The sequence below is a fragment of the Cervus canadensis genome, chromosome X (genome assembly GCF_019320065.1).
Source record: "Cervus canadensis isolate Bull #8, Minnesota chromosome X, ASM1932006v1, whole genome shotgun sequence".
Taxonomy (NCBI): domain Eukaryota; kingdom Metazoa; phylum Chordata; class Mammalia; order Artiodactyla; family Cervidae; genus Cervus; species Cervus canadensis.
Window position 1 is genome coordinate 59,285,040 of NC_057419.1, and position 27,655 is coordinate 59,312,694.

Below are 27,655 nucleotides of genomic sequence, written 5' to 3' on the forward strand. Positions count from 1 at the left end.
TCCAGCACCACAGTTCAAAAGAATCAATTCTTTGGCTCTCAGCCTTTTTCATGATCCAGCCCTCACATCTGTACACGACTACTGGAAGAACCATAGCTTTGACTATATGGACCTTTGTCAGCAAAGTGATATATCTGCTTTTTAATATGCTGTCTAGATTTGCCATAGATTTTCTTCCAAAGAACAAGTATCTTTTAATTTCATGACTGCAGTCACCATCTGCAGTGATTTTGGATCCCAAGAAAATACTATCTGCTACTGTTTTTATTTTTTTCCCATCTATTTGCCAGAAAGTGATGGGACCAGATGCCATGATCTTGTTTTTAATTAATTATTTTAATTGGAGGTTAATTACTTTACAATAGTGTGATGGGTTTTGTCATACATCAACATGATCCAGCCACGGGTGTACATATGTGTTTCTTTTTTTTTTTTTAATGTCGAGTTTTAAGCCAGCTTTTTCACTCTCCTCTTTCACCCACATCAAGAGGCTCTTTAGTTCCTCTTCACTTTTCTGCCATTAGAATGATATCATTTGCATACCTGAGGTTGTTGTTATTCCTCCCAGCCATCTTGATTCCAGCTCATGCTTCATCCAGCCCAGCATTTCACATGATGTACTCTGCATATAAGTTAAATAAACTAGGTGACAATATATGGCCTTGATGTACTCCTTTCCCAATTTTGAACCAGTCAGTTGTTCCAGGTCTGGTTCTAACAGTTTCTTGAACTGCATGCAGATTTCTCGAAGACAGGTAAGGTAGTCTGATACTCCCATCCCTTTTAGAATTTTCTACAGTTTGTTGTGATCCACACAGTCAAAGGCTTCAGTGTGATCAATGAAGGAGAAGCAGATGTTGTTGTTGTTTTTTTCTGGCATTCCCTTGCTTACTCTATGATCCAATGAGGTTTACAATTTGATCTCCAGTTCCTCTGCCTTTCCTAAACCCAGCTTGTACATCTGGAAGTTCTCGGTTCTCAACTGGGCCAAAGCAGAAACTCTCATATGTATGATCAAATGATTCTCGATAGAAGCACTAAGATCATTCAACAGAGAAAGGATGAAAGGATGTCTTTTCAACAAATGATGTTGGTAAAATTATATCCACATACCAAAGAATCAAATTGGAAATTATAGGGGAAAGTTTCATGATATTTGATATATCAATTATTTCTTGTATATGTCATTAGAAGTAGAGACAACAAAAGGAAAAATAACTGTATAAATGGATTTCACCAAAATAAAAAACTTTGTCTATAAAAAAACTATTACTGAGAATGAAATGAGAGAAAATATTTGTGAACCATATATCTGATAAGGGATTAGTACTTAAACACAAAAACAACAAAATGTCCCTGATTAAAAATGGGCAAAGTACTTAAACAGACATGACTCTAAAGAAGATATACAAATGACAATAAGTACATGAAAGGTGTTCAATGTCACTAATCATCAGGGAAATGCAAATCAAAACCACAATGATATACCATTTCACACCTGTCAAAAGGGCTATTACCAAAAAGACCAGAGGTAATAACTGCTGGCAAGGATGTAAAGAAAGGGAACCCTGGCGCACAACTGGTGGGAATGTAAATTAGTAGAGCCACTAATAAAAACTGTATGGTTTCTAACCATAAAAGGCCCTTGATTTTAAAAAAATGTATGGTTACTCAAAAGATTAAAAGCAAAACTACCATATGATCCAATAATTTCACTTCTAAGTGTATATCCAAAGGATACAAAATCATTGTCTCAAAGAGGCATCTGTACTCTCATGTTCAGCAGCATTATTCACAATAGCCAAGACATGGAGACAACCTGAGTGTTCTATGCTGCGCTTAGTTGAACAGTTCTGTCTGACTCTTTTGAGACCCCAGGGACTATAGCCCACCATGCTCCTCTGTCCATGGGGATTCTCCAGGCAAGAATACTGAAGTGGGTTACCATGCCCTCCTCCAGGGGATCTTCCCAAACCAGGGATCGAACCTAGGTCTCCCACATTTCAGGCAGACTCTTTTTCCATCTCAGCCAACAGACAAATAGGTAAAGAAAACATTTTAGATATAGATACATAATAGTATTCAGCCATTAAAAAGAAAGAAAGCCTGCCAACTGTGACAACATAGATGGACCTTGAGGGCACTATCCTAAGTGAAATATCAGACAAAGACATACTGAATGATCTCACATACATGTGGAATCTAAAAACATTCAACTCATAGAAACATAAAACTCGCAGAAACAGTAGAATGGTGGTTGCCTAAGGTATAAGGGAAATTGGGAGATATTGGTCAAAGTGTACAAACTTTCAGTGACAAAATTAATAAGTTCGGGGGATCTAAGGTACAGAATGGTAAATACAGTTAACAATACTATATTCTATACTTGAAAGTTTCTATGAGAGTTTTTTCTCACCATAACAACAAAATGATAAGTATAGGAGTTAAAAGGTGTTTTAACTAACCTTATTTTCATAGATAGTCTACATTATATATGTGTATCAAATCATCACATTGTATACCTTAATTTACATAATGTTACATGTCAGTTATATCACAAAAAAGCTGAAAAAATAAATTAAAAACTAGAAGTTAAAAAAGTATACTCTCAGACCACAATAGAATTATGCCACAAATTGATCATCAAAATGTAGCCATAAAAGTCTCATATATAAGGAGATTAAACAATAAATTTCTAAACAACACATGGGGCAGGGAAGAAGCCTGAAAAGAAATTTTAAATGTTTGAAAGTGAAAATTAAAAATACAAGTTATCAAAATCCAGGGAATGCAGTGAAAGTAATGCATTGAGAGAAATTATAGTGTTAAGTTAGAAAAAAAAAGAAAGAGCTAAAGTAACTAATATAAGATTCCACATTAGGAAACTAGAAAAAAAAAAAAAGAGCAAGTTAAACCAAAAGAAGGAGAAAAAAATAGAGCAGACATTGAGGAAAATTATAAAGATCAAATAAGACAGAAATTCAATAAAGAAAATAACAAAACCAAAAGCTTGTTCTTTGCAAAGTTTACTAAAATTGCTAAGCCTCTAGCCAAGTTAACTATGTGAAGAAGAAAGAAGATATAAATTATTATTTGGACAATAAAAGGGTAATAAGAGAATATTATGAACAACTCTGTGTCCACAGATTTGATAACCAAATGAAACAGACCAATTGCTTGAAAGACAAAATCAACAAAAATTCACACAAGAAGAAATAGACAATCTGAATGGGCCTATACCTATTAATGAATTGAATCAAGAAATAATGAAACAGAATAGAGAGCCTAGAAATAAGCCATAATTAAATAAAGCATAATTATATGTTCAATTAATCTACAAGAAAGGATACAATTGGGAAAAGACAGTCTCTTCAATAAATGGTACTGAAAAAACTAGACTGCTACATGCAAAAGAATGAAGCAGGACCACTTCATTACACCATATACAGAAATAAACTAAAAATGAACTAAAGACTTAAATAAACCTCCTACAATAAAACAGGCAATATGCTTTGACATTGGTTTTAGCAATATTTTTTGGACATGTCTTTTCAGGCAAGGGCAACAAAAGAAAAAGTAAACAAATGAGACTAAAAACTAAAATGCCTACTTTTTTTTTTTTTTGCAGGTACAAAGTTTATTATTAGAGACAGAGCACAACAAGTGGGAGGGCATATAGAGAAATGCTTTGTTTAGTTAAGATAGAAGCAAGGCAGAGATACACACCAGGAGAGAAAGGTAAAATGCCTTTTACAGTGAAAAAAGCTATCAACACAAAAAGGCAACCTACTGAATAGGAGAAGACACTTGTAAACAATATAACCAATAAGGGGTTGATATCAAAAATATATAAAAATTTATACAACTCAATATCAAAATACCAACAACCCTATTAAAAATTGCAGTAGTGATGAATAGACTCTTTTTTCCCCAGGGAAAGCATACAAATGGCCAATGGGCACATGAAAATATGCTCAACATCACTAATCATCAGGGGAGTACAAATCAAAACCACAAAAAATACCACACCTCACTCCTGTCAGAATGGCTATTATGAAAAAAACAAGAAACAGTTGTTGGCGAGCATGTAGAAAAAAGAGAACACTCATACACTGTTGGTGGGAATGTAAATTGGTACACCAAGTATGGAAAACAGTATGGATAATCCTCAAGAAACTAAAAATAGAACTACTATCTAATCCACAATTCTACTTCTGAGTACTTATTTGAAGAAACAAAATTAATTCAAATAGATATATGTACCCCTGTATTCATTGCAATACTATTTACAATAGCCAAGATATGGAAGCCACCTAAGTGTCCATCGATAGACAAATAGATAAAAAAGAGGTAGTATATATTTTAAAATGGAATATTACTCATCCATAAAAAAGAATGAAATCTTGCCATTTGCAACAATGTTGATGGAGAGAAATGTCAGAGAAAGATGAATATTATGATTTCACTTACATGTTTTGTAATCTATGAAAGAAAACAAATGAACTAACAAAGTAAAACAGAAACAGACTCATAGGTATGAAGAACAAATTGGTGGTTGCCAGAGGGGAGGTGTGTTGGGGGATGGGCAAATAGATAAAGGGGATTAAAAGATAAAAACTTTCAGCTATAAAAAAAGTCATGAGACTGTAAAGTACAGTATAGGGAATATAGTTAATGATATTGTAATAACTCTGGTGACAGATGGTAACTAGATCTTTCATGGTGATCATTTTATAATTTATAAAAATAGTGAATCACTATTCTACACTTGAAACTCATGTAACATTGTATGTCAATTATAATTTCTAAAAAATTAACAACCTTACAAAGCAAATCACTAGTCTTAGATGGGTTCACTGATGGATTCTATCAGACAATTAAGGGGAAAAATTATACCTATTATCTACAGTTTCTTCCAAAAATTGAAACAGAGGGAATACTTCTTATCTTACTCTATGAGGGGTTTACCATAGGTGGCACCAGTGGTAAAGAATCTGCCTGCCATGCAGGAGATGCAGGAGACGCGGATTTGATCCCTGGGTCGGGAAGATCCCCTGGAGTAGGAAATGACAAGCCACTTCAGTATTCTTTTCTAGAAAATTCTGTGTACAGAGGAGCCTGGCAGGCTATATAGTCCATGGGGTCGCAAAGAGTTGGACACGGCTAATCATGCACGTGCGCGCACACACACACACACACACACACACACACACACACACACACACACACACACACACACACGATGAGGCCAGCATTATACTAATACCAAATCTAGACAAAAAAACTTCATAGGAAAACTACAAATCAATATTTATCATGAACATAGCTGCAAAATCCCTCAACAAAATATTAGCAAATCAAACCAAACAGTGTTTAAAAAGAATAATGCAACATTTAACAAGTGGAATGACCACAAGTTTGGTTCAACATTTGAAAATCAATTAATGTACTTCATCATAGCAACACACTGATAAATAAAAATCACATCATCATTTCAATAGATGCAGAATAAACATTTGTGATATCAAACACTAATTTATGATTTTAAAAAAAAAACATTGAAATGGGAGTGCAGGGAAACTTCCTCACTTTGATAAACAACATCTGAGAAGCCTGCAGCAAACATCATACCTAATGGTAAGAACCTCAAAGCATTCCTATGAAGGAATTCCTACGAAGGAATCAATATCAATAGATATTGATTAGCAAGAATGCAAGGATAACTCTTGTTACTACTCCTTTTCTACATCATACTGGAAGTCCTAGCTAAGAAAAGAAAATAAAAGGTATAAAGATTCAGAAGGGAGATATAAAACTGTCTATGTACTAGATGACATTATTGCATATAGAAAGTCCAAAATAATGGATGGAACAACTTCTGGAACTAATAAGCAATTATAGCAAGCTTTCAGGACACAAGGTTAATATATAAAAGCCAACCATTTTCCTATATACCAGCAATGAATAAGAAGAATTTAGAAATTCAAAACACAATACCATTCACATTAGCAACAAAAAATACATAGGGACAGGTTTATCAAAATATATGCAAGATCTACTTGAAGAAAACTACAAAACCTTGATGTATGAAATCAAAGAAGAAGGAAATAAATGGAGAGATAGTGCTTGTTAACGGATAGAAGACAAAATGTTGTCAAGTTTTCAGTTCTCCAACTTGATCTATAGATTCAATGCAATCTCAATCAAAATCTCAGGAAGTTTTTTTGTGACTATCAACAAACTGATTATAAAGTTATTATAAAGTTCATATAGAGGGGCAAAAGATCCATAATAACTGACACAATATTGAAAGAGAACAACAACAGAGGGCTGACACTACTCAACTTCAAGACTTACTATAAAGCTATAGTAACCAAGAAAGTGTATTATTGGTAAATAATAGACAAATAGATCGATGGAAAGCTTAGAAGTAGATCCATGTAAATATAATCAACTGATCTTTGACAAAGTAGTAAAGGCAACACTATGAAGCAAAGCTAGTCTTTTCAACAAATGGTGCTGAAACAACTGGATATCCACATGTAAAAAAAATGAATCTAGACAAAGACCTCACACTTTGACAGAAATTAAAGATGGATCACAGACCTATGTGTAAAATGGAAAACTATAAAATTACTGGAATATAACCTAAAAGAAAACCTCGATGATCTTGGGCATGGCAATGACTTTTTAGGTACAACACCAAAGGCAGGATCTAGGAAAAAAATTATTGATAAGCTGAATTTAATTTTTTTAAGTCTGATAGGCAAAAGACACTAGTAAAAGAATGAGAAGCCAAAGACTTGGAGAAAATTTTTACAAAAGAGACATCTGCACAGCAGAAAATAATACAACACTGTAAAGCAACCATACTCCAATAAAAAATTTAAAAGATACCTATGATAAAAGACTGCTATAGAAATTACAAAAAGAACTCTTAAAAGTCAACAATAAGAAAACAAACAACCCAATTAAAAAATGTGACAAACATTGTAACAGACACCTCGCCAAAGAAGGTATACAACTGGCAAATATGCATATAAAAAGATGCTTATGTCATATTCATCAGGGAAATGCAAAATAAAACAATAAGACACTACTGCACACCTATTAGAATGGCCAAAACCATGAATATTGACAACACCAAATGCTGAGAAGGGTCTGGAATAATAGGAACTATTGTTCATTGCTAGTAGGAATGCAAAATGGTACAGCCACTTTGGAAGACACTTTGGCAGTTTCTTACAAAGCTAAATATAATTTTACCATACAATCCCATCAATCAAACTCTGGAATTTACCCAAAGGAACTGATAATTTATATTCCCTCAGATGGGTTTCCATGGTTGCTCAGACAATAAAGAATCCATCTGCAATGCAGGAGACATGGGTTCGATCCCTTGGTCAGGAAGATCCCCTGGAGAAGAGAATGGCTCCCCACTCCAGTATTCTTGCCTGGAGAATTCCATGGACAGAGGAGCCTGGTGGGCTACAGTCTATGGGGTCACAAAGTGTCGGACACAACTGAGTGACTAACACATTTCAGTACTTTTCTTTTGCACAAAACCTGCATACAGATATTTCTAGCAGCCTTATTTATAATCTCCCAAACTTAAAAGTCACCAAAATATTCTTCAATAGATGAACTTACAAATAAACTGTGGAACATCCAGACATTGGAAAATTCTTCAGCACTGAAAAGAATGAGATATTAAGTAATATAAAGACATATAGGAACTGTAAAAACAAAAACAAAACCATAGAACCCTCAATTAAATAGAGTTGGGAGAGAGAAGGAGGAGCTCTCATGCCCTATGAGGATAGCAGAGCCCAATAGAAAGATGGACTTCTTTCCTGGCAAGAACTCTGACAAAGAAAAGTCATGAATTCTGTTTACTATAGCCCTCCCAACTTTCTTTTCCTCTCTATAAAAGTGTTCTTTCCTTGCTGTGGGAGGAATTCAACATGACTCACCATGGTTACTGACTCCAAATTGCAATTCTCTGCTAATATTGAATAGACTAATTTTTGCTTGAGAGATATCTGATACTCTACTTGTTTTAGGTCAACAGAATCTTAAATTCACATTACTAACTGCGAGAAGCCAATCTGAAAATGCTACATTCTAAAAAAGGCAAAACTATGGAGACAATAAAAACATCAGTGTTGCCTGAGCTTGGGTAGGGGTAGGATGAATAGGTGGAGCACAGAGGATTTTTGAGGAAATGAGAATACTCTGAATAATACTATAATGATGGCTACATATCATTCAGTTCAGTTCAGTTCAGTCACTCAGTCATGTCCGACTCTTTGCGGCCCTATGAATCACAGCACGCCAGGCCTCCCTGTCCGTCACAAACTCCCAGAGGTTACTCAAACTCATGTCCATCGAGTCGGTGATGCCATCCAGCCATCTCATCCTCCGTCGTCCCCTTTTCCTCCTGCCCCCAATCCCTCCCAGCATCAGGGTCTTTTCCAATGAGTCAACACTTCGCATGAGGTGGTCAAAGTATTGGAGTTTCGGCTTCAGCATCAGTCCTTCCAATGAACACTCAGGACTGATCTCCTTTAGGATGGACTGGTTGAATCTCCTTGCAGTCCAAGGGACTCTCAAGAGTCTTCTCCAACACCACAGTTAGATATAAATATTTGACCCAATCATAGAACATACAACACGGAGGATGAACCCTCATGCAAGCTATGAACTTAGGGTCATTATGATGTATCAATGTAAGTTCATCGGGTGTTATAAATAGCCCACTCTGGTAGGGGATGTTGATAATGGGGAAGACTATTTGTGAATAGGGACAGAGTATTTGGGAAATCTATGTACCATCCTCTCAATTTTGCTATGAACATAAGACTTCTCAAAAATATAAAGTTTTTTCTTTTCTTTTTTAAGTGAGTAAGATGGTAACACACGGACATCACCAGATGGTCAACACCAAAATCAGATTGATTATATTCTTTGCAGCCAAAGATGGAGAAGCTCTATACAGTCAGCTAAAACAAGACCAGGAGCTGACTGTGGCTCAGATCATGAATTCCTTATGGCTAAATTCAGACTGAAATTGAAGAAAGTGGAGTAGACCACTAGACCATTGAGGTATGACCTAAATCAAATCCCTTATGACTATACAGTGGAAGTGAGAAATAGATTTAAGGAACTGGATCTGATAGACAGAGTGCCTGATGAACTATGGATGGAGGCTCATGACATTGTACAGGAGACAGGAATCAAGACCATCCCCAAGAAAAAGAAATGCAAAAAAGCAAAATGGCTGTCTGAAGAGGCCTTACAGATAGCTGAGAAAAAAAGGGAAGCGAAAAACAAAGGAAAAAAGGAAAGATATACCCATTTGAATGCAGAGTTCCAAAGAATAGCAAGGGGAGATAAGAAAGCCTTCCTCAGCAATCAGTGCAAATAAATAGAGGAAAACAATAGAATGGGAAAGACTAGAGATCTCTTCAAAAAAATTAGAGATACCAAGGGGACATTTCATGCAAAGATGGGCTCAATAAAGGACAGAAATGGTAGGGACCTAACAAAAGCAGAAGATATTAAGAGGTGGCAAGAATACACAGAAGAACTATACAAAAAAGATCTTCATGACCCAGATAATCACGATGGTGTGATCACTCACCTAGAGCCAGACATCCTGGAATGTGAAGTCAAGTGGCCCTTAGTAAGCATCACTATGAACAAAGCTAGTGAATGTGATGGAATTCCAGTTGACCTATTTCAAATCCTGAAAGATGATGCTGTGAAAGTGCTGCACTCAATATGCCAGCAAATTTGGAAAACCCAGCAGTGGCCACAGGACTGGAAAAGGTCCATTTTCATTCCAATCCCTAAGAAAGGCAATCCCAAAGAATGCTCAAACTACCACACAGTTGCACTCATCCCACACGCTAGTAAAGTAATGCTTAAAATTCTCCAAGCCAGGCTTCAGCAATACATGAACAGTGAACTTCCAGATGTTCAAGCTGGTTTTAGAAAAGAGAGAGGAACCAGAGATTAAATTTCCAACATCCGCTAGATAATCAAAAAATCAAGAGAGTTCCAGAAAAACATCTATTTCTGCTTTATTGACTATGCCAAAGCCTTTGGCTGTATGGATCACAGTAAACTAGAAAATTCTGAAAGAGATGGGCATACCAGACCACCTGACCTGCCTCTTGAGAAATCTGTATGCAGGTCATGAAGCAACAGTTAGAACTGGACATGGAACAACAGACTGGTTCCAAATAGGAAAAGGAGTACGTCAAGGCTGTATATTGTCACCCTGCTTATTTAACTTATATGCAGAGTACATCATGAGAAACACTGGGCTGGAGGAAGCACAAGCTGGAATCAAGATTGCCAGGAGAAATATCAAAAACCTCAGATATGCAGATGACACCACCCTTATGGAAGAAAGTGAAGAAGAACTAAAGAGCCTCTTGAGGAAAGTGAAAGAGGAGAGTGAAAAAGTTGGCTTAAAACTCAACATTCAGAAAACTAAGATCATGGCATCTGGTCCCATCACTTCATGGCAAATAGATGTGGAAACAGTGGCTGACTATTTTTCTGGGCTCCAAAATCACTGTGGATGGTGATTGCAGCCATAAAATTCAAAGACGCTTACTCCTTGGATGGAAAGTTATGATCAATTTAGACAGCATATTAAAAAGCAGAGACATTACTTTGCCAACGAAAGTCCATCTAGCCAAGGCTATGGTTTTTCTATTAGTCAGGTATGGATGTGAGAGTTGGACTATAAAGAAAGCTGAGCTCCGAAGAATTGATGGTTTTGAACTGTGGTTTTGGAGAAGACTCTTGAGAGTCCCTTGGACTGCAAGGAGATCCAACCAGTCCATCCTAAAGGAGATCAGTTCTGGGTGTTCATTGGAAGGACTGATATTGAAGCTGAAACTCCAATACTTTGGCCACCTGATGCAGAGAGCTGAATCATTGGAAAAGACCCTGATGCTGGGAAAGATTGAGGGCAGAAGGAGAAGGGGACGACAGAGGATGAGATGGTTGGATGGCATCACCGACTCTATGAACATGGGTTTGGGTGGATGCTGGGAGTTGTTGATGGACAGGGATGCCTGGCGTTCATGGGGTCGCAAAGAGTCAGACATGACTGAGCAACTGAACTGAACTGAACTGAAGATGGCAAGTAAATATCTATAATAAAATGATTGATTAGTTTTAAAATGAAATGCTACAAAAAACTTCACCCTTAATATCATGACAATTTAGAGAAACCTGCCCTTCAAAACCCACCAACTACCAAAACTTTAATAAAAATTAAATAACTGATATGAATAGTTCTGTATCCATTAAAGAAATGCAATTCATTATGTAAAAACTCCTCTCCCCAAAAAAATCTCTGGGCCCAGATCATTTCACTGGAGAATTCTACCAAACATTTAAGAAATTAACACCAGTCTTGTGAATTTACACAATTTCTTCCAAAAATGGAAGAAAGAAGATTTATAAAGTCATTTTATGAGGTCAGTATTACCCTGATACCAAAATCAAAAAGAGAAAGAAAAAAGAAATCTACAAACCATTATTTTTCATCAACCTAAGCATAAAATTCCTTACCAAAATATTAGGAAACGTAACCCTGTGCATGCTAAGTTGCTTCAGTTGTGTCCAAGTCTTTGAAACCCTCTATGAAATGTAGCCCACCAGGCTCCTCTGTCCATGGGATTCTCCAGGCAAGAATACTGGAGTGGGTTGCCATGCCCTCCTCCAGGAACCTAACCCCACGATGCACTAAAAATTATTTACCATTTCCAAGTGGAATTTATTTCAAAGATGAAAGTGATTCAGCATTTCAAAATCAATGATGGTAATCCACCATATAAACAGGTTAAAGAAGAAAACTTATATGACCACATCAATTGATGTAGAAAAAGTATTTAAGAAAATCCAACATACATTCCTGATATAAACACTGAGTAAGCTATGAATAGAAGGGAAGTTCGTGAACCTAGACGAAGGGCATCTATTTAAAAAACCTATAGTTAACATCATACCTAGTATAAAAGACTAAATGTTTCCCGACAAGACTAGGAAAAAGCAAAGATGTTCACTCTCATCACTCTTTGTCAATATATTTCTGGAAGTTCTAATCACTACATAAGACAAGAAGAGGAAATAAGGCATACAGATTGGAAAGGAAGAAATAAAGTTGTCCCTATTTGCAGATGACATGATTGACTACATAGAAAATCAAAAGGAATATACCAAAAACAAAAACACTGAAACTAGTAAATTCAGCACTGTGGCAGGATATAAAATCAAAACACACACACACACACACATACATCATATTTCTATATGAACACATAGAAACCAAAATTAAAACCCAATGTAATTTACAATGTATCCAAAGAAATTGAAATACTTAGGTATACACTTAATAAAATATGTACATGGTACATACACTGAAAACTACAAAATGTGATGAAAGAAATTAAGGACTTAAATAAATGTAAAAACATAACATATGTAGAAAAGACAAATACCATACAATATCACTTATTTGTGGAATCTAAAGAAAGGATACAAAGGAACTTATCTACAAAACAGAAATAGTTACTGATGTAGAAAACTAGTGTATGGTTACCAGGGAGGAAGGAGGGATAGGGATAAATTGGGAGACTGGGATTGACATATACACACTACTATATATAAAAATAAATAACAATAAGGACCGGGCTACCCAGTACTCTGTAATGGCCTATATGGGAAAAGAATCTAAAACGGAGTGGATATATGTTTAAGTATAACTGATTCACTTTGCTATACACCTGAAACTACCACAACAGTGTAAGTCAACTATACTCCAATAATTAAAAAAAAAAAATACCATGGGTTCAACACAGTAAAGCAGTCAATTCTCCTGAAATTATTATGTAGACTTAACACAGTTTCTACCAAAGTCTCAGCAATTTTTTGTAGACATAGGCAAGCTTATTCTAAAAGGTATTGATAATTAAAAGCTTCAGGTTCTAATATAGCTAAAACAATCCTGACATGGAAGAGTAAAATGGGAGTAATCACTTTAGGGTTAAGGTTAGGGTAATCACTTTATTCATAAATCCTATGATGTAACTGGAGTGATAAAGACCTGTGCATAGATGTTCATAGAATGTTTTTCCTTAATAGCCAAATAACTACATACAATCTAGATGTCTTTCACTGGGTCAATGGTTAAACAAATCATGGTACATACATACCACAGAAACAAACAATGCAGGCAACAACTTGGATGACTCCCAAGGGCATGCTGGGTGGAAAAAAGCTACTTTCAAAGGGTACAGTTTCACTTATATAATTTTGAAATGTCAAAATTATAGAAATGGAAAAGAGATTAGAGATTGCTAGGTTAAGAACCAAGGAGGGAGAGTGGGAAAGAAATAGATATAGCTATAAAAAGGAAATCTGAGATATCCTTATTGTGCTAGAACTATTCTGTATACTGTCTGTATATTCTGTATATTGGGGTGGTATACAAAGAACCTACTATGTGATAAAATTGTACAGAAGTAAACAAACACTGAGACACACATGACTACAGGTAAGCTTGGGAAATCTGAATAAGATAGGTGAGTCAATGTCAACATTCTACTTAAGGCACTGCATTGTCTTACAAAATTCTACCATTGGAGGAAATAGTAAAGTCTACAGGGGATCTCTGTATGTCAATATGCAATTATCTCCAAAATTTTCTATTTAAAAAATCCTACTATTTTTTTTTCAAGAATAATACTGCATCATAAATAGCTTGTTTGTTGGCTGCTAATCAGGTTTGCATGAGACCTCGGGTAATAAACAGCTACAGGCCACTGCCTCAAACTAAGCTGAAGGAGATATGCTTTTTCATGTTTCCAATGGTCAGTCATTGATCACACTGGGACACACTTGACACTTTCCTAAGGAGTTATCTGACCTCCTGTGAACTCCCTGGTGCTGTTAAAGTGTAAGCAGGCTGCACAACCACTTCATGAATTGGCAGACAAGACTTGGAAAGGGATTAGATAGATCTTGAAATAAATAGTTGATGGAACTGAGCTGTTTCCACAGAGATAAGATGATATCTGGGATCAGATCCCCAGAGGGCTGTTTTGGGACAAACAAAGTGACTGTGTTGTCTGATGTTCTAATAGTAAGTGAAAATTGGATCAACAGTTGACCTCAGGAGTGCTTTATAGATGCAGATAGAGGCTTGGCAGAAAGAAGGACCAACTGAACTGTCCAATAATGAGATGTGCTACTTTTGGATGTGTTCTATTTTTGGACGCATAGAGTGTTCTATTTTTGGACGCATTTAAGCAGAAGTCATTGAACATCTCAGAAATGTGGACGTTTCCTTTCAATATGCAGATTCTAATACCAAAGTAATCATGTAAAACACAGCTGCTGGTATTTAATTGCAACACATCTCTTGTTCCCTCACTGGCTTTTCTTTTTCCCTGACTGGAACCTTCTCTTTTGTGATAATTGGAAGGGGAAAAAAGTACTCTGAGGTCTTGGGATCAATGTTCTATATAGACTGCAATCTCTGCAGGAAAATTCAAGTTATTGTTTTTGGTGGCATGTAGGGACACAAAACCCTGCAATTACTCCCTGGACTAATCTGAGAGATTGATATGGACACAAGATAACCATTGTTGCATTATGAGAAATACCAATTGTTTTCATGTCTGTTTTTCCTAATAAACTGTGAACTCTTTCAAGGATACCATATTTTACATTTTTTTAAAGTTCTTCCTACATCTAGAACCTTACACATAGTGGCTTCTCAATAGTTTCTCCATAAAGTGTTTCTCAGGCATGATCAGATGGTTTGTGGTGTAGTTTGTATAACAAACGCTAGGCTGGCATTTCTTCCCAGGAGGAAGAAGGTGCTCGCTTCCACTTGCTTTTTTTGGGTGATATCTAAGGTAGATAATGTGACTATTTCTAAAAATATCTCTCTACCATTTCCTTCATTTAATGCCAACCAGAGAGCTAAAACAATACTTTAAAGATCTGAGCTTTTGACAGAGTTCCTAGTGCTGGACACATGAATCTGGTTCGATGTCTTAGATGTGAAAAGGGTGGAAATGCTGTGGATATTTTCTTTAAGCTGAGTCTGGTGGGTTGGTGGACAGGGGAGGCATTTATAAATTGATCAGGGCCAACTGAGTGACTTAGCACACATAGGGCCTTCTAAACTTTGGAAAACCTTGTTGATGTATGTTCCAGTGTGGCATTCTCTGCTTCCCACCATCCTCCTCACTCTTGGGAGTAGGGGTATTGGGGTGGAGGAAGGAGAGGGCAATGTGTTGTTGGTCATTCAAAAAAGGAAATAGGAAATCCAAAGAGGCTAAGTTAGGAAGAGGAAAAGAAGAGGCCTGGGACCAGAGGAAGGTGTGCTAAGGAAGACTGGGCCTTCTCTGGCCCCTTGGTGAAAGGATAGGAACACCCACAGCCAGGAGTCTGGCCTTGTAGCCTATTTGAATGGTGGGGAGGGGTACCCTGGGACACACTAGGAGCCTAAGTCTCAGCACAGCCAGACACCTGTCAGTCAGTCCTTCCAAGACTTCCCCATGGATGGCCCTGCTCTCAAAGGGATCTCTCCCAGAATGGCATTAGTAAGATAACACGGCCTTCAGAGCGAGGTGGAGGCGGGGTGGAGGGTAGCCTAAAATTAGCCCTCTGGATCTATTCAGCCAGACTGCAGGCAGTGTTATTAACAGTGGAAACTGGGGGCTCTGCCTGCTCCAGCCCCTGGGGCAGTAGGGGGCTCCCCTTGGAGGGGCCACCAAGGCCCAGTGCTTCGCAGAGGTGTAGGGGCAGTCTGGTGAGTACCTGGAGCCTAGAATATGACGATGCTATCAGGAACAAGTGAACTCTTAGGGCTGCCGGGTGGTGAACCTATGATCACCACCCTTTGTAGTCTTTCCACTGGGTCTGGTTTCTGGCGGTGCTTGGGAGGTCAGTGAGGAAACCTCACAGAGAGAAGGACAGGTTCCTGCTGTGTTTGTCCCAGGAAAGTATGTCTGCCAGGGCTCTGGGATTCAAATGGGCCTACTTCTTCAGGGAAATTGCTTCAGTTATGCAATACAGGAAAAGGGAAGGTTTGTCTTTGTGTCCTTGTTTAGCATTTGTGAGTATGTGTGGATGCAGAAGGGTAGGTTCAAGGACAGAAAGGCAGAGCTCCTCAATGTGGAGGGGAGGGGAAAACGAGCGTTAAAAATAGTCTATTAATGCTTGGCAGACTATTCTGGGGCCTACTGAAACCAGCCACTCTCCCAAAGGAGTTCTTAACCTAGATTCACAGACACCCCCACAAGAGGGCCTAGATAGAATGCAAAGAGTCCAAAAATACAGATGATATGAACAAACACTTTTATTTCCCCTTAATCTAACTGAAATTTACTACTTCCTTCAAGGATGAATGCAGGCAGCAAATAGCAATCATATTACTAGTTCCTGTAACTTGGTCACCAGAAGAAATCATAGATATTTCCTTTCATATTACAGTTGTGACAGAGATCTAGAAATGCCATTTGTGCTCATTATAACTTAGAAATTATTAGTAGAGCTTGTTATTTAATGTGTTAATAAAGAACTTTTATTACTATATCATGCAATTTTTAAAATATTTTCATAGCTATTTTTCAATATAATTGGTTTCCTTTAATTCTATGTATCTTATGGATGGAGGGACACATATGCCTGTGGCCGATTCATGTTGATGTATGGCAAAAACCATCACAATATTGTAAAGTAATTATCCTCCAATTAAAATAGATTAATTAATCTAAAAAGAAAGAAAAAATTAAAAATCATTCTGAGATGGGGCCAGAGACTTAATAAGATTGTCACAGGGGCTGATGTCACCAAAAAAGAGTTTAAAACCCCTGCACTTTGGGGATCAGGAGAAGGATCCTTGCACAGAATGTCCCCACATAATAACTCTGATTAATAAACAATAGTACGGTGAGGTTAGACAATAGATGACTTAGATTTTCTTACCCTATCTAATGAGGTGAGGTACAATTCACTCAAGTACCCAGGGCTGCTGGGGTTTATGTCTTGTTCTCCCTCTGGAGGCTCATTATATTGGCCCTGCTGTAGGCTCATAATATGACCTTGGTAAGATCTTCAGCATTTCCCTTCATACTCCCTTTCCTCTTCATTTCTCTGAACATCACTCCCCCAAGAGTAAGATAGTAATATTGTAAAATAGTAAGATTTATTTTATTTAATGATTTTGTAAAGAAGTTACAAATCATATGATTAAGGTCCTGGAATCCAGCATGACCCTCAAACCTGAGGATTCTTGGAGCTACAATACAACTGCTTGAGGCAAGGAGGAGGGATATGTGTTTGCTTTTCAGGTGGTAATAGAAAGTACAGGATGGGGTGTAGGGAAACCTGGATTCTATTCCATCTCTAAATTGAAGTTATGGAGCTTTAACCTCTGGGGGAAGCAGTAGTCATAGAAATTGAAGACCTAAGTAGTAATAATAATCATAGTGAAAATGGTTACTGAGTACTACATTCAAGTGGTATTGTAAATATTTAAGATGTATTAACTCATTTAATCCTAACAATAGTCCTCTGAGACAGATACTACTATTACTCTATCTTTACAGATGAAGGAATAGACATAGAGAGATTAAATGACCTGCCCTAGGTCACAGAGCTACTAGTGGTAGAGATGAGATTGAAACAGAATCCTAGACCATGTTTTACTACTTCCATATATGTACTCCCAATCTGCAGTGGGGACAAAACAGATCCACACAGAAGGAGTTGTGATACAGTGTGATGACTGCTCTAGTGCTATAAGAGCCAAGACTCAAGGAAGTAACCCATCAGAGGAAGAAGGAAAGCATGTGAAAGAAGGAAGCATGATATATATTAAGAGCCATAATTTCTCCTCCCTTATCGATGGATTTTGGAGTATAAGTAGAGAAGTGGTAGAAAGTGAGGCTGGAGATTTGGGCCAAGGTTTTCTCATGAAGGACCTGTAAGCTTGGCAAGGCATCTGGGCTATACTCTGAAAGAAAAGGGAGTCATTAAAGGATTTAAAATAGAGGATTGGCACAGACAAGGTTTATATTTTTAAGTGATCACTTTAGCAACAATAAGAAGAAATTATTGAAAAAGTAAACTAGCTAGGAGACTACAGTAAGAGTTGATGCAAAAGATGATAGAGGCCTAGATAAAGTACTGGCAATGAGTATGAGCCTGAGAGGGGTAGCCTATAGAGGTCTCTAGGAAGTAAAATCCATATGATTTGGTAATCAGTTAGATGGGGATGGGAGAAAGAAATAAAGAGGCCTGACATTAGTCTTGGGTATTTGGTTTGGTTGACCAGTTGGATGATGAGGAACTGAGATGTGGATCTAGTTTGGTGATGGTGATGGTAGTAGTAATGGTGTGATAGTGCTGATTTTGAAGTACCTGAAAGAATTCTATAAATACATACCTTTGCTGAAGAGAGAGCTGGGGTACTTGGAGTAGTGGGCTTGAAATCATCCTGATAAAGGTGAAAGCTATAGCTCTAGAAGGAGAGAACACGGAGGACAGAACTATTTCAGGGGAGAACAGAGTGGGGGAAATCAGAAGAGTGTGCTGGCCAGGAAGCTAAGAGAAGACTACATAGGAAGAAGTGGTCAGATGTTCCAGGAGAGTCAGAAAAGGAAATATCTGATAAATAGCCAGTAGATTTAACCACAAGGATGACTTTTAAAGAACTATTCAGTGTATGATTAAGGGTGGATGGAGCCACTGCAGAGGGTGGAAAAGTGACTTGGAGGTGAAGAAGAAAAGAAAGGTAGCTAGAGTAGGACAAAGGACCATAGAAGTGTTTTGTTTCCAAAGATGACTGAGGGAGAGGAACCAGTGGAGAGACTGAAGGCACAGAGGAAGCTCACCTTTGAAGATCTAACATGTGGTAGCTCAGTTTCTCTTGGGGCTTCCCTGGTCGCTCACCCAATAAAGAATTCTCCTGCAATGCAGGAGACTTGGATTTGATCCCTGAGTCAGGAAGATCCCCTGGAGAAGGAAATGGCTACCGATGCCAGTATTCTTGCCTGGAGAATCCTGTGGACAGAGAAGCCTAGTGGCTACAATCCATGGGGTTGCAAAGAATCAGACATGACTGAATGACTAAGCATACATGCACACACACTCTTTCTCTTAACAGTTCCATGAGGCAGGGACAATTATTTCTGTCTTATAAATGAGGAAACTGAATCCCAAAGAAGGGAAGATACTTGCCCAAAGGTTACTCAGATAGAATATAGGGGTGCTGAGTTGCAAACTTAGATCTGTCTGATTTCTAAAATCCTGTTATAATTGCACCCCAAAAATGGATAAATAATAAATATATGGAGTTGATGCTGATGCATAGGGAGAGCTAAAGTTGAGGGAGACCCATCCACCCACCTCACAAATCATTCTATGAAGTGTGTATTCGAGGTACCAGGCTAACAAAGAGGGGTCGAGGTCGATGGTGAATATAAGGAGGTGTGTGGCCTTGAGCCCAGGGCTGCAGGGTATGGGAGAGGATGAAGACTCTACTTCTGAAAAACCTACCAGCTTATCCTGATGACATTACAAACTGAGGTGGGTGACTTTGACTTTGGAGTATTACAAACAGGACAAGAAAGTTCAAAGCATTAGCTTGAGTCAGTCACTGGGCGATGAGTGATTTTGTAGAGCCTGGGGGTAATGAGACAAGAGCTGAGGGTTGAGGCAAGGCTCCAGGCTGGGTAGAGCAGAGAGGATGGGAAAAGGCTTGACTCAGAGAGATGGGAAAGATTGAAGTCAGGAGGAGAAGGGGGCAACAGAGGATGAGATGGTTGGGTGGCATCACCAACTCAATATACATGAGTTTGAGCAAAACTTGGGAGATAGTGAAAGACAGGGAAACCTGGCATGCTATAGTCTATGGGGTTGCAAAGAGTTGGACACGACTTAGTAACTAAAAAAAACAACAGCAGAGAGATGGAGAAGCCATAGTTTCCAAAGAGTTGCTGGCAATCAAAGGTGCTCCTGGATTGGAGTGGTCCTGGTGGAAAATCTAGTTGTCAACAGAGAGAAGGACTTGCCCTGGAAACCTCAACTATTTCTTACTATCTCTTTAAGTTTATTTTACTTGAAGTGTATTTCTTATAATGTCATTTCTTTATTTAATCAGTGAATGCCATTCACCATCCATTTCCTGAGCAACTCTGTTGCCTGAAGCATGGGACCTGAGTCTGCGTGGACATCACTTATGAGGGGCTATTAAGAGGTTGAAAAGTAAAAGTGAAAGTTAGTCACACAGTTGTGTCTGACTCTTTGTGATCCCATGGATTGTAGCCTGCCAGCTTCCTCTGTCCATAGAATTCTCCAGGCAAGAGTACTAGAGTGGGTTGTCATTTCCTTCTCCAGGGGATTTCCCAATCCAGGGATCAAACCCAGGTCTCCTGCACTGCAGGCAGATCTTTACCATCTGAGCCACTAGGGAAGCTTGTGAAGTTGTTGAATCTCATCTAAAAGGCTGAGAGGTAGAATTGAGGGCCTGCCCCCATAAGACTGATGTCAGAATGCTCAGGGATGACCGCTTGACACCACAAAGCACCATTCTGTTGGCCTAGCAACTGCCAGACCAGAACCAACTCATTAGCCCACACATTCTGAATTAAGATTCATCTATCAACTTCCTAGCCATGATGTAGACTCTGCCGGGAGTGGAGGAATAATAAGATGGATACAGGAGTCCTCACCTTGGAGTTTACACACTGATGAAGCACAGATAAGTGGAAATAAGATGTGAAAGTTCATAGCTAAAGCCTAGTTGTAATCCTTTAGAATCCCTGAGAAGGGGCAGAGATTAGGGAAGGCTTCCCAGAAGTAGGAGTTTGAAGAGTAGGCAGAACAACATATGCAAAGGTACCAGGCTGTGAAATGACCTGATCTATTTTTGCAGCCATCTCTAGGGTCTGAAATAAGATGGAGTAGGAGTTAGAAGCAGGGGGCCAATGAGGGAGGAGCCTGATAGTGAAGGATGGGGGAGCAAGCATCCAGGCTTTCGATGGCAGCCCTCAGTCTCCTGTTTTTGTCACCCACAGATCTGGCATATCCTCCTGCTCATAATGAGAATAGTTTTGCTCCAATCAGCCAAGGTGAAAACCTCATGGACATCACCAAGATCTTCTCCCTCCTGCAGCCTGATGAGGAGGAGGATACCGACACAGGAGAGAAGCAGGCTCTCAATCAAGCAGTGTACAACAATGATTCCTATACTTTGGACCAGCTTTTGTGCCAGGAGCGTTACAAAAGATTTATCAACAGTAGGAGTGGCTGGGGTGTCCCTGGGACACCCTTGCGCTTGGCTGCTGCTTATGGCCACCTTAGCTGCCTGCAGGTCCTCCTGGCACATGGTGCTGATGTTGACAGCTTAGACGTCAAGGCACAGACACCACTTTTTACCGCCGTCAGTCATGGTCATCTGGACTGCGTGCGTGTGCTTTTGGAAGCTGGTGCCTGTCCTGGTGGTAGCATCTACAACAACTGCTCTCCTGTGCTCACAGCTGCCCGTGATGGTGCTGTTACCATCCTGCAGGAGCTCCTGGGTCATGGTGCAGAGGTCAATGTCAAGGCAAAACTACCAGTCTGGGCATCGAACATAGCTTCATGTTCTGGCCCCCTCTATTTGGCTGCAGTCTATGGTCACCTTGATTGTTTCCGCCTACTTTTGCTCCATGGGGCAGACCCTGACTACAACTGTACTGACCAGCACCTGTTGGCTCGAATCCCACGGCCCCGCACCCTCCTCGAAATCTGCCTCCACCATAATTGTGCGCCAGAGTACATCCGGCTGTTAATTGATTTTGGTGCTAACATCTACCTTCCATCTCTCTCCCTGGACCTGAACTCGCAATATGATAAAAGCACTGCATTGCTGGTACAGGCCCGAGGTGAGTGTCAAGCAGACCAGCTCTAATAGGTCTCCTGGCTTGGATGTCCCAGGGACACAAATCACCCCCTAAGTTAATATTTCTGGGGTGAATTGGAGAAAACACTATTGTCTCCCCTTTCTTGGGGCCCTAGTAGAAAAGAGGTTACAGATTCCTTTTTAGGAGAAGGTTCACTGAGATGAGGTAAGGTTTGCACAATCCCAATTTGTGGTTCTGGCTCTGCCAATGACAGTTTTGTGGCCTTGAACATGCCTTCTCTAGGCTTCAGTGTGTCCCCATTGGTACCATGCATTTTAGGGCAGGGAGGGGGACATTTCTTAGAAGGGAGAGAGCAGTTAGGGCTGCAGTAGCCAGGGCAGGATGGATGTAGGCTTGGGTGGGAGAACCACACTGAGAATTGCTTCTCAAAACCTGTTTTTCCTTACTGTAGCCACTCCACGGTCACTGCTATCACAGGCTCGTTTAGTTATCCGCAGATCCCTGTGCCACACCAGCCAGCCACAAGCCATCGACCAGCTGGATATTCCCCCCATGTTGATTAGCTACCTCAAACACCAACTGTAATCTTGCAGCCTCCCCAGAAACCTACAATGCCTCCAAGAAATCACCTGGGGATCCAGGTAGCTGGAGGGAACTACAGCTCTATGCACTCACCCAAAGCTGCTCTCCTGTATTATCCTCCACAATAAAATCCTCAGAAAATAAATCCTAGGGGCTGTTGTGTCTGGTGTGTGTTAGGTTGGGGGGGCACAGAGTTCACTTGGGGAAGGTGTCAAGTTGGTCATGGGAAAGAATTATACTGATCTGGCATTCAACAGGCATAGGAGCCTGACTTCTGAAAGATAAAACTAACCCAGTGGCCTATACCTCCCCACCAAGATCCTTGAGACAATTGGCACTGTAATGTCCTAGCAGCAAGGTCCTGAATAAATCAGGTAAGTATAAGGGTAGCATCATCTTGTTCAGCCCTGGGTCTCCATTGAATCTTTGGCTGCTACTGTTACTGAACCAAACTTGGGTCCACAACCAATCTATTGACACCAGGTTGTGGTGAATGAAAGCCACCTTTTCAGGGGCTGTTGCCTGTCAAGACTGGCTCGACAAGCAGGGTTTCCAAAAGTGTGATGTGGCAAGAGAATGAGAAACAAGGCACAAGAATTCACAGAAAAGCAAGGATCAAGGGACCAGGGGACCAAGACCACTCCAAAGTGAAGGTGCCGAAACTGAATCTAAGCCAGCTTTATTATACTTTCAGCCATGAATGAAAGAATATGCAGGGAGTTAAACTATAACTCATGTGGCCTTCAAGGCCAAAGAACAAAATGATCATTAACCATTGAGTAATTAAGAAACAGTAATCAATAACAAATCAGTAACTAATATTCTTATCTATAGATTTTCCACCAGATATGTAAAACATGTGACTCTGAGACACCAGTTGAGAAACAGTCTGGGGTTGGTTTTCCAACCCAGGATCATATCTTGTTTTCAAGATTATGAAGTGTTCCCTCTGGACTTGTTCTAAGAGTCTCATGCCTTATAGCATCCAGTTTATCAATAATTATAAATTTATTTTGTGGCCCTTACCGGGGCCTGCTTTTCTTTTATTCTTCCTGTCTCCTGCAGTTGCCAAACACCTTTGAGTCAAATGGCCAAGGAGTCTCCCATTCACTCACCTTGAATCATAGGCTGCATTATCACTAGTCTATTATATAGTCAAGATCTAGCTAGGAACACAAATTACCAAATATTTATGACAACAGATTTAACATGGAAAATGGTTACATAGGTGATAGGCAGAGAATCTAAAAAGGACAGGAAGTTATAGATTAGTGAAAGCAGGAGTCTAACACCATCCTTAGGCTAAAGGGGTGAGGGAAGAGATATGTCCAGAGGCTAGGGACTTGGGTCACTTGATGGAAAGTGAAATCACGGGTCTATCATGGGTATCCAAACAAGAGGAAAGGAAGAAACACCCTCTCCTTTACATCATTCTTGCCCATCAGTCTGCTTCCAGTGTTTCACTGGAGTAAACTACAGGTCAAATAATATTAGAGCGTGGGAAACACAACCTAGAGGGGTCAGCCCCTCTTGCAACATCTGGCAGAGCAGGGCAAGGTGGAAAATGGACAGTGGAAGGAGGTTGTATGACCTGAGCCAGGAATTGGATCACACAGCAGAATTGGAAGTATACTGATAGCAGAAGCCATAGAAGAGACACAGCAGAAATGCCACCAAAGGCACAAAAGGTAGAGCCTAAGTACCCTGACATCCCCACATTTCTTACCTTCCCATCAGTGCCTTCCACTGGTTGAACCCAACCAGAAGATGATTGACAAGGAAGCCTGGGAAATGCAGCCTGCAGTGTTCAGTCAACCTATGATGTGGAGAATAACAGGGGAAGGAGGCAAATGGGGCCTGGACCAGCACAAATAGCCACCCAAATCCAGATCTAGGCACCTTCAATTTTGCTAAATCTTCATCCTTTCACAGTACCTTCTTTTATATCTCCTGCACAACTGTGGGTGAAGATATGGATGAGCAGTTAGAGAGATACAAGGTGAAGGCATAGAGGATGCAAGCCCAGATAATAGCTATGTGGGAAGTACTTTTGATGTTTAGAGCTTTTCCTCAGAGCTGTCTTGACAGACCCACCCCCCACACCCCTACATAATTATCTCCTATCATGCAGAACAGGAGGAAGGGAATGGGGTCGAAAATTACTTGCCTCTCCTTCTTCTTACTGCCTGCACACTCCCCTAGCTCCTAGTGCTTGAGAGCCTTTAGAAAGGAAGGCAAGAAAACTGGCCATCTATCCCCATGGTCCTGCCCCATGCAGCTTCCAGACTTTCAAATGCATAAGGCATTTTGGAGGACAGTGCAACTGTTTATGTCCAAGAAACAAGAGAAGTAAAGGACTGGAATATATTATAAACAGACTTCAGGGCAGAGAGCCACAGGTATCTTTTATCTTTCTTTCAATCTGGGTTCCTGATGGGTGTTATCTGGGACCCCACTCCTTGTTCTGTTCCCCATCCCCTTAGTCAAGGTTTAGGAGATTTGGAGTCAAGTTCAGCAGCCCCATCTATTGGGTTGGCCACAAAATTCGTTTGGGTTTTTCTGTAAGGTATTATGGAAAAACCTGAATGAATTTTTTTGGCCAACCCAATACTTTATGACCCAGGGAAAATACACCCTTCAAATGGGGCCTGCCCAGAGTAGCCTCTCCTGTGCCACCTAGAATACAGATTCCCTGCTTGACCTTTGAAAATGTGTGGATACTCTTGGCATGCCAGAAGACTTGCATTTGATGAGGATGTAGGAGCACAGCAAATCCTAGACAGAGAGGAAAGGCTGAAACTCTTTGCCCTATTTCCAAGATAATCAGATTGAGAACCTTTCAAAGTTAAGTGCCCATGTTATTGGTAGCTCAGCACTCCAGGCCTCTGAGCTATTGTTCTACTGGCCTGTGCTTCTATGGACAGAAACAACTTTAAGGCCTGGTACCTTGGTCTCTTTCCCATCCAGACAACAGACCAGGAGTTAAAATGGATCATCTCAAATTCTGATGATGAATCTTCTGAGGCAACTTTCCCTAGGAGATATGAGGAGAAGGTGCCTGGAATGAAAGCTCACTCCTGCCTTTAGTCTCTTGTTGGTACTGCCCCTAGATGTTAATCTAGCTTCCTTCATATCCCCATTACAACCAGCAGTTTCCATGTACTTTGTTTTCCCAGTTAGATCTTGACTATAAGCTAGACTAGTGGGAATGCAGCTTCCAAGAAAGCCAAATTATAACCCTTCTCTCCCTCTCTCCTCCTAACATTTATTTTACTTTCTTCTCTCCCTATGTCCTACCCTCCCTTCTATACTGGAATTGCCATGAGCCTAGGGCTGGCTCTGCTCTGCACATGACACTAACAAGTCTGCATTCTTTCCTGTAATAGGAAAATTATTTCACTTTATTCAGAAAGGTGGCTACCAAAGACAAGATCCAAATTGCAAATGGTCCACTGTCTGCAGAAACCAGAGAGTTATCCTTCAGGTACTAATTTGAGGGAAAGGATAATGGAAGAGGTGGTGTTTGATCTTGGCCTTGAACGGTGGAAAATGTTGTAATTGGTAGAGAGCAAAAAAAAAAAAAAAAAGGTATTAGTCGGGTAAACTCAGTGAGCAAAGTCATTGTTGCTGTTAAGTCACTCAGTCATGTCTTTATGACACAATGGACTATAGCATGCCAGGCTCCCCTGGCTTTCACCATCTCCAGGAGTGTGCTCAAACTCATGTCCATTGAATCAGTGATAGCATCCAACCATCTCATCCTCTGTCATTCACTTCTCCTCCTGTCTTCAATCTTTCTCATCTTCAGGGTCTTTTCCAGTGAGTTGGCTCTTCGCATCAGGTGGTCAAAGTACTGGAGCTTCAGCATCAGCATCAGTTCCTCCAATGAAAACTCAGGATTGATTTCCTATAGGATTGACGGGTTTGATCTCCATGCATTCCAAGGGACTCTCAAGAGTCGTCTCCAACACCACAGTTCAAAAACATCAGTTCTTTGGCCTTCAACTTTCTTTATAAACCAACTCTTACATCCATACAATACTTCTGAAAAAACCATAGCTTTGACTAGATGGACCATTGTCAGAAAAGAAATATCTGTGCTTTTTAATACAGTGTCTAGGTTTGTCATAGCTTTTCATCCAAGGAGCAAGTGTCTTTTAATTTCATGGCTTCAGTCACCATTGGCAGTGATTTTTAGAGCCCAAGAAAATAAAGTCTGTCAATGTTTCCATTGTTTCCCCATCTGTTTGCCATGAAGTGATGGGCCCAGATGCCATAATCTTAGTTGTTTGAATGTTGAGATTTAAACCAGCTTTTTCACTCGTTCACCTTTATCAAGAGCCTCTTTAGTTCCTCTTCACTATCTGTCATAAAGGTGGTGTCATCTGCATATCTGAAGTTATTGATATTTCTCCTGGCAATCTTGATTCCAGCTTGTGCTTCATCCAGCCAAACATTTCGCATGATGTACTCTGCATGTAAGTTAAATAAGCAGGGTGACAATATACAGCCTTGACTACTCCATTCAAAATTTGGAACAAATCTGTTGTTCCATGTCTGGTTCTAACTGTTGCTTCTTGACCTGCATACGGGTTTCGCAGGAGGCAGGTAAGGTGGTCTGGTATTCGCATCACTAAGATTTTTTCACAGTTTGTTGGGATCCACACACTCAAAGGCTTTAGCATAGTCAATGAACCAGAACTAAATGTTTTTTTTTTTTTTTTTTTTTTTCTGAAATTCCCTTGCCTTTTATATGTTCCAATGGATGTTGGCAATTTGATTTCTGGTTCCTCTGCCTTTCCTAAATCCAGCTTGAACATCTGGAAGCTCATGGTTCACATACTGTGAAGCCTACCTTGGAGAATTTTGAGCATTATTTTGCTAGCATGTGAAATGAGTGCTCAACATTCAGAAAACTAAGATCATGGCATCTGGTTGCATCACTTCATGGCAAATAGATGGGGAAACAGTGGAAACAGTGGCTGATTTTATTTTTCTGGGCTCCAAAATTACTGTGGATGGTGATTGCAGCCATGAAATTAAAAGACGTTTACTCCTTGGAAGGAAAATTATGACCAACCTAGACAGCATATTAAAAAGCAGAGACATTATTTTGCCAACAAAGG

At 39.6% G+C, this 27,655-nt stretch overlaps 1 protein-coding gene and 1 long non-coding RNA gene across 3 annotated transcripts in view; one reads left to right on the plus strand and one right to left on the minus strand.

Annotated features, from left to right (window-relative positions):
- MTMR8 (myotubularin related protein 8) overlaps nt 1–21,592 on the plus strand; it is a 249,806-nt gene extending 228,214 nt beyond the window's left edge. For both annotated transcript variants that reach the window (XM_043457715.1, XM_043457716.1), the window contains one exon: nt 21,120–21,592. In XM_043457715.1, the coding sequence (XP_043313650.1) occupies nt 21,120–21,452 (333 nt within the window). In that variant the 3' untranslated portion in view covers nt 21,453–21,592. The remainder of the gene's footprint in view (nt 1–21,119) is intronic.
- On the minus strand, nt 582–27,404 carry LOC122434396. Its single transcript, XR_006267364.1, has 3 exons — nt 27,369–27,404; nt 24,038–24,040; nt 582–977 (listed from the first exon to the last, which is right to left on the minus strand). It is a non-coding gene; the product is annotated as an uncharacterized LOC122434396 (long non-coding RNA).
- Nucleotides 27,405–27,655: the final 251 nt, after the last annotated feature.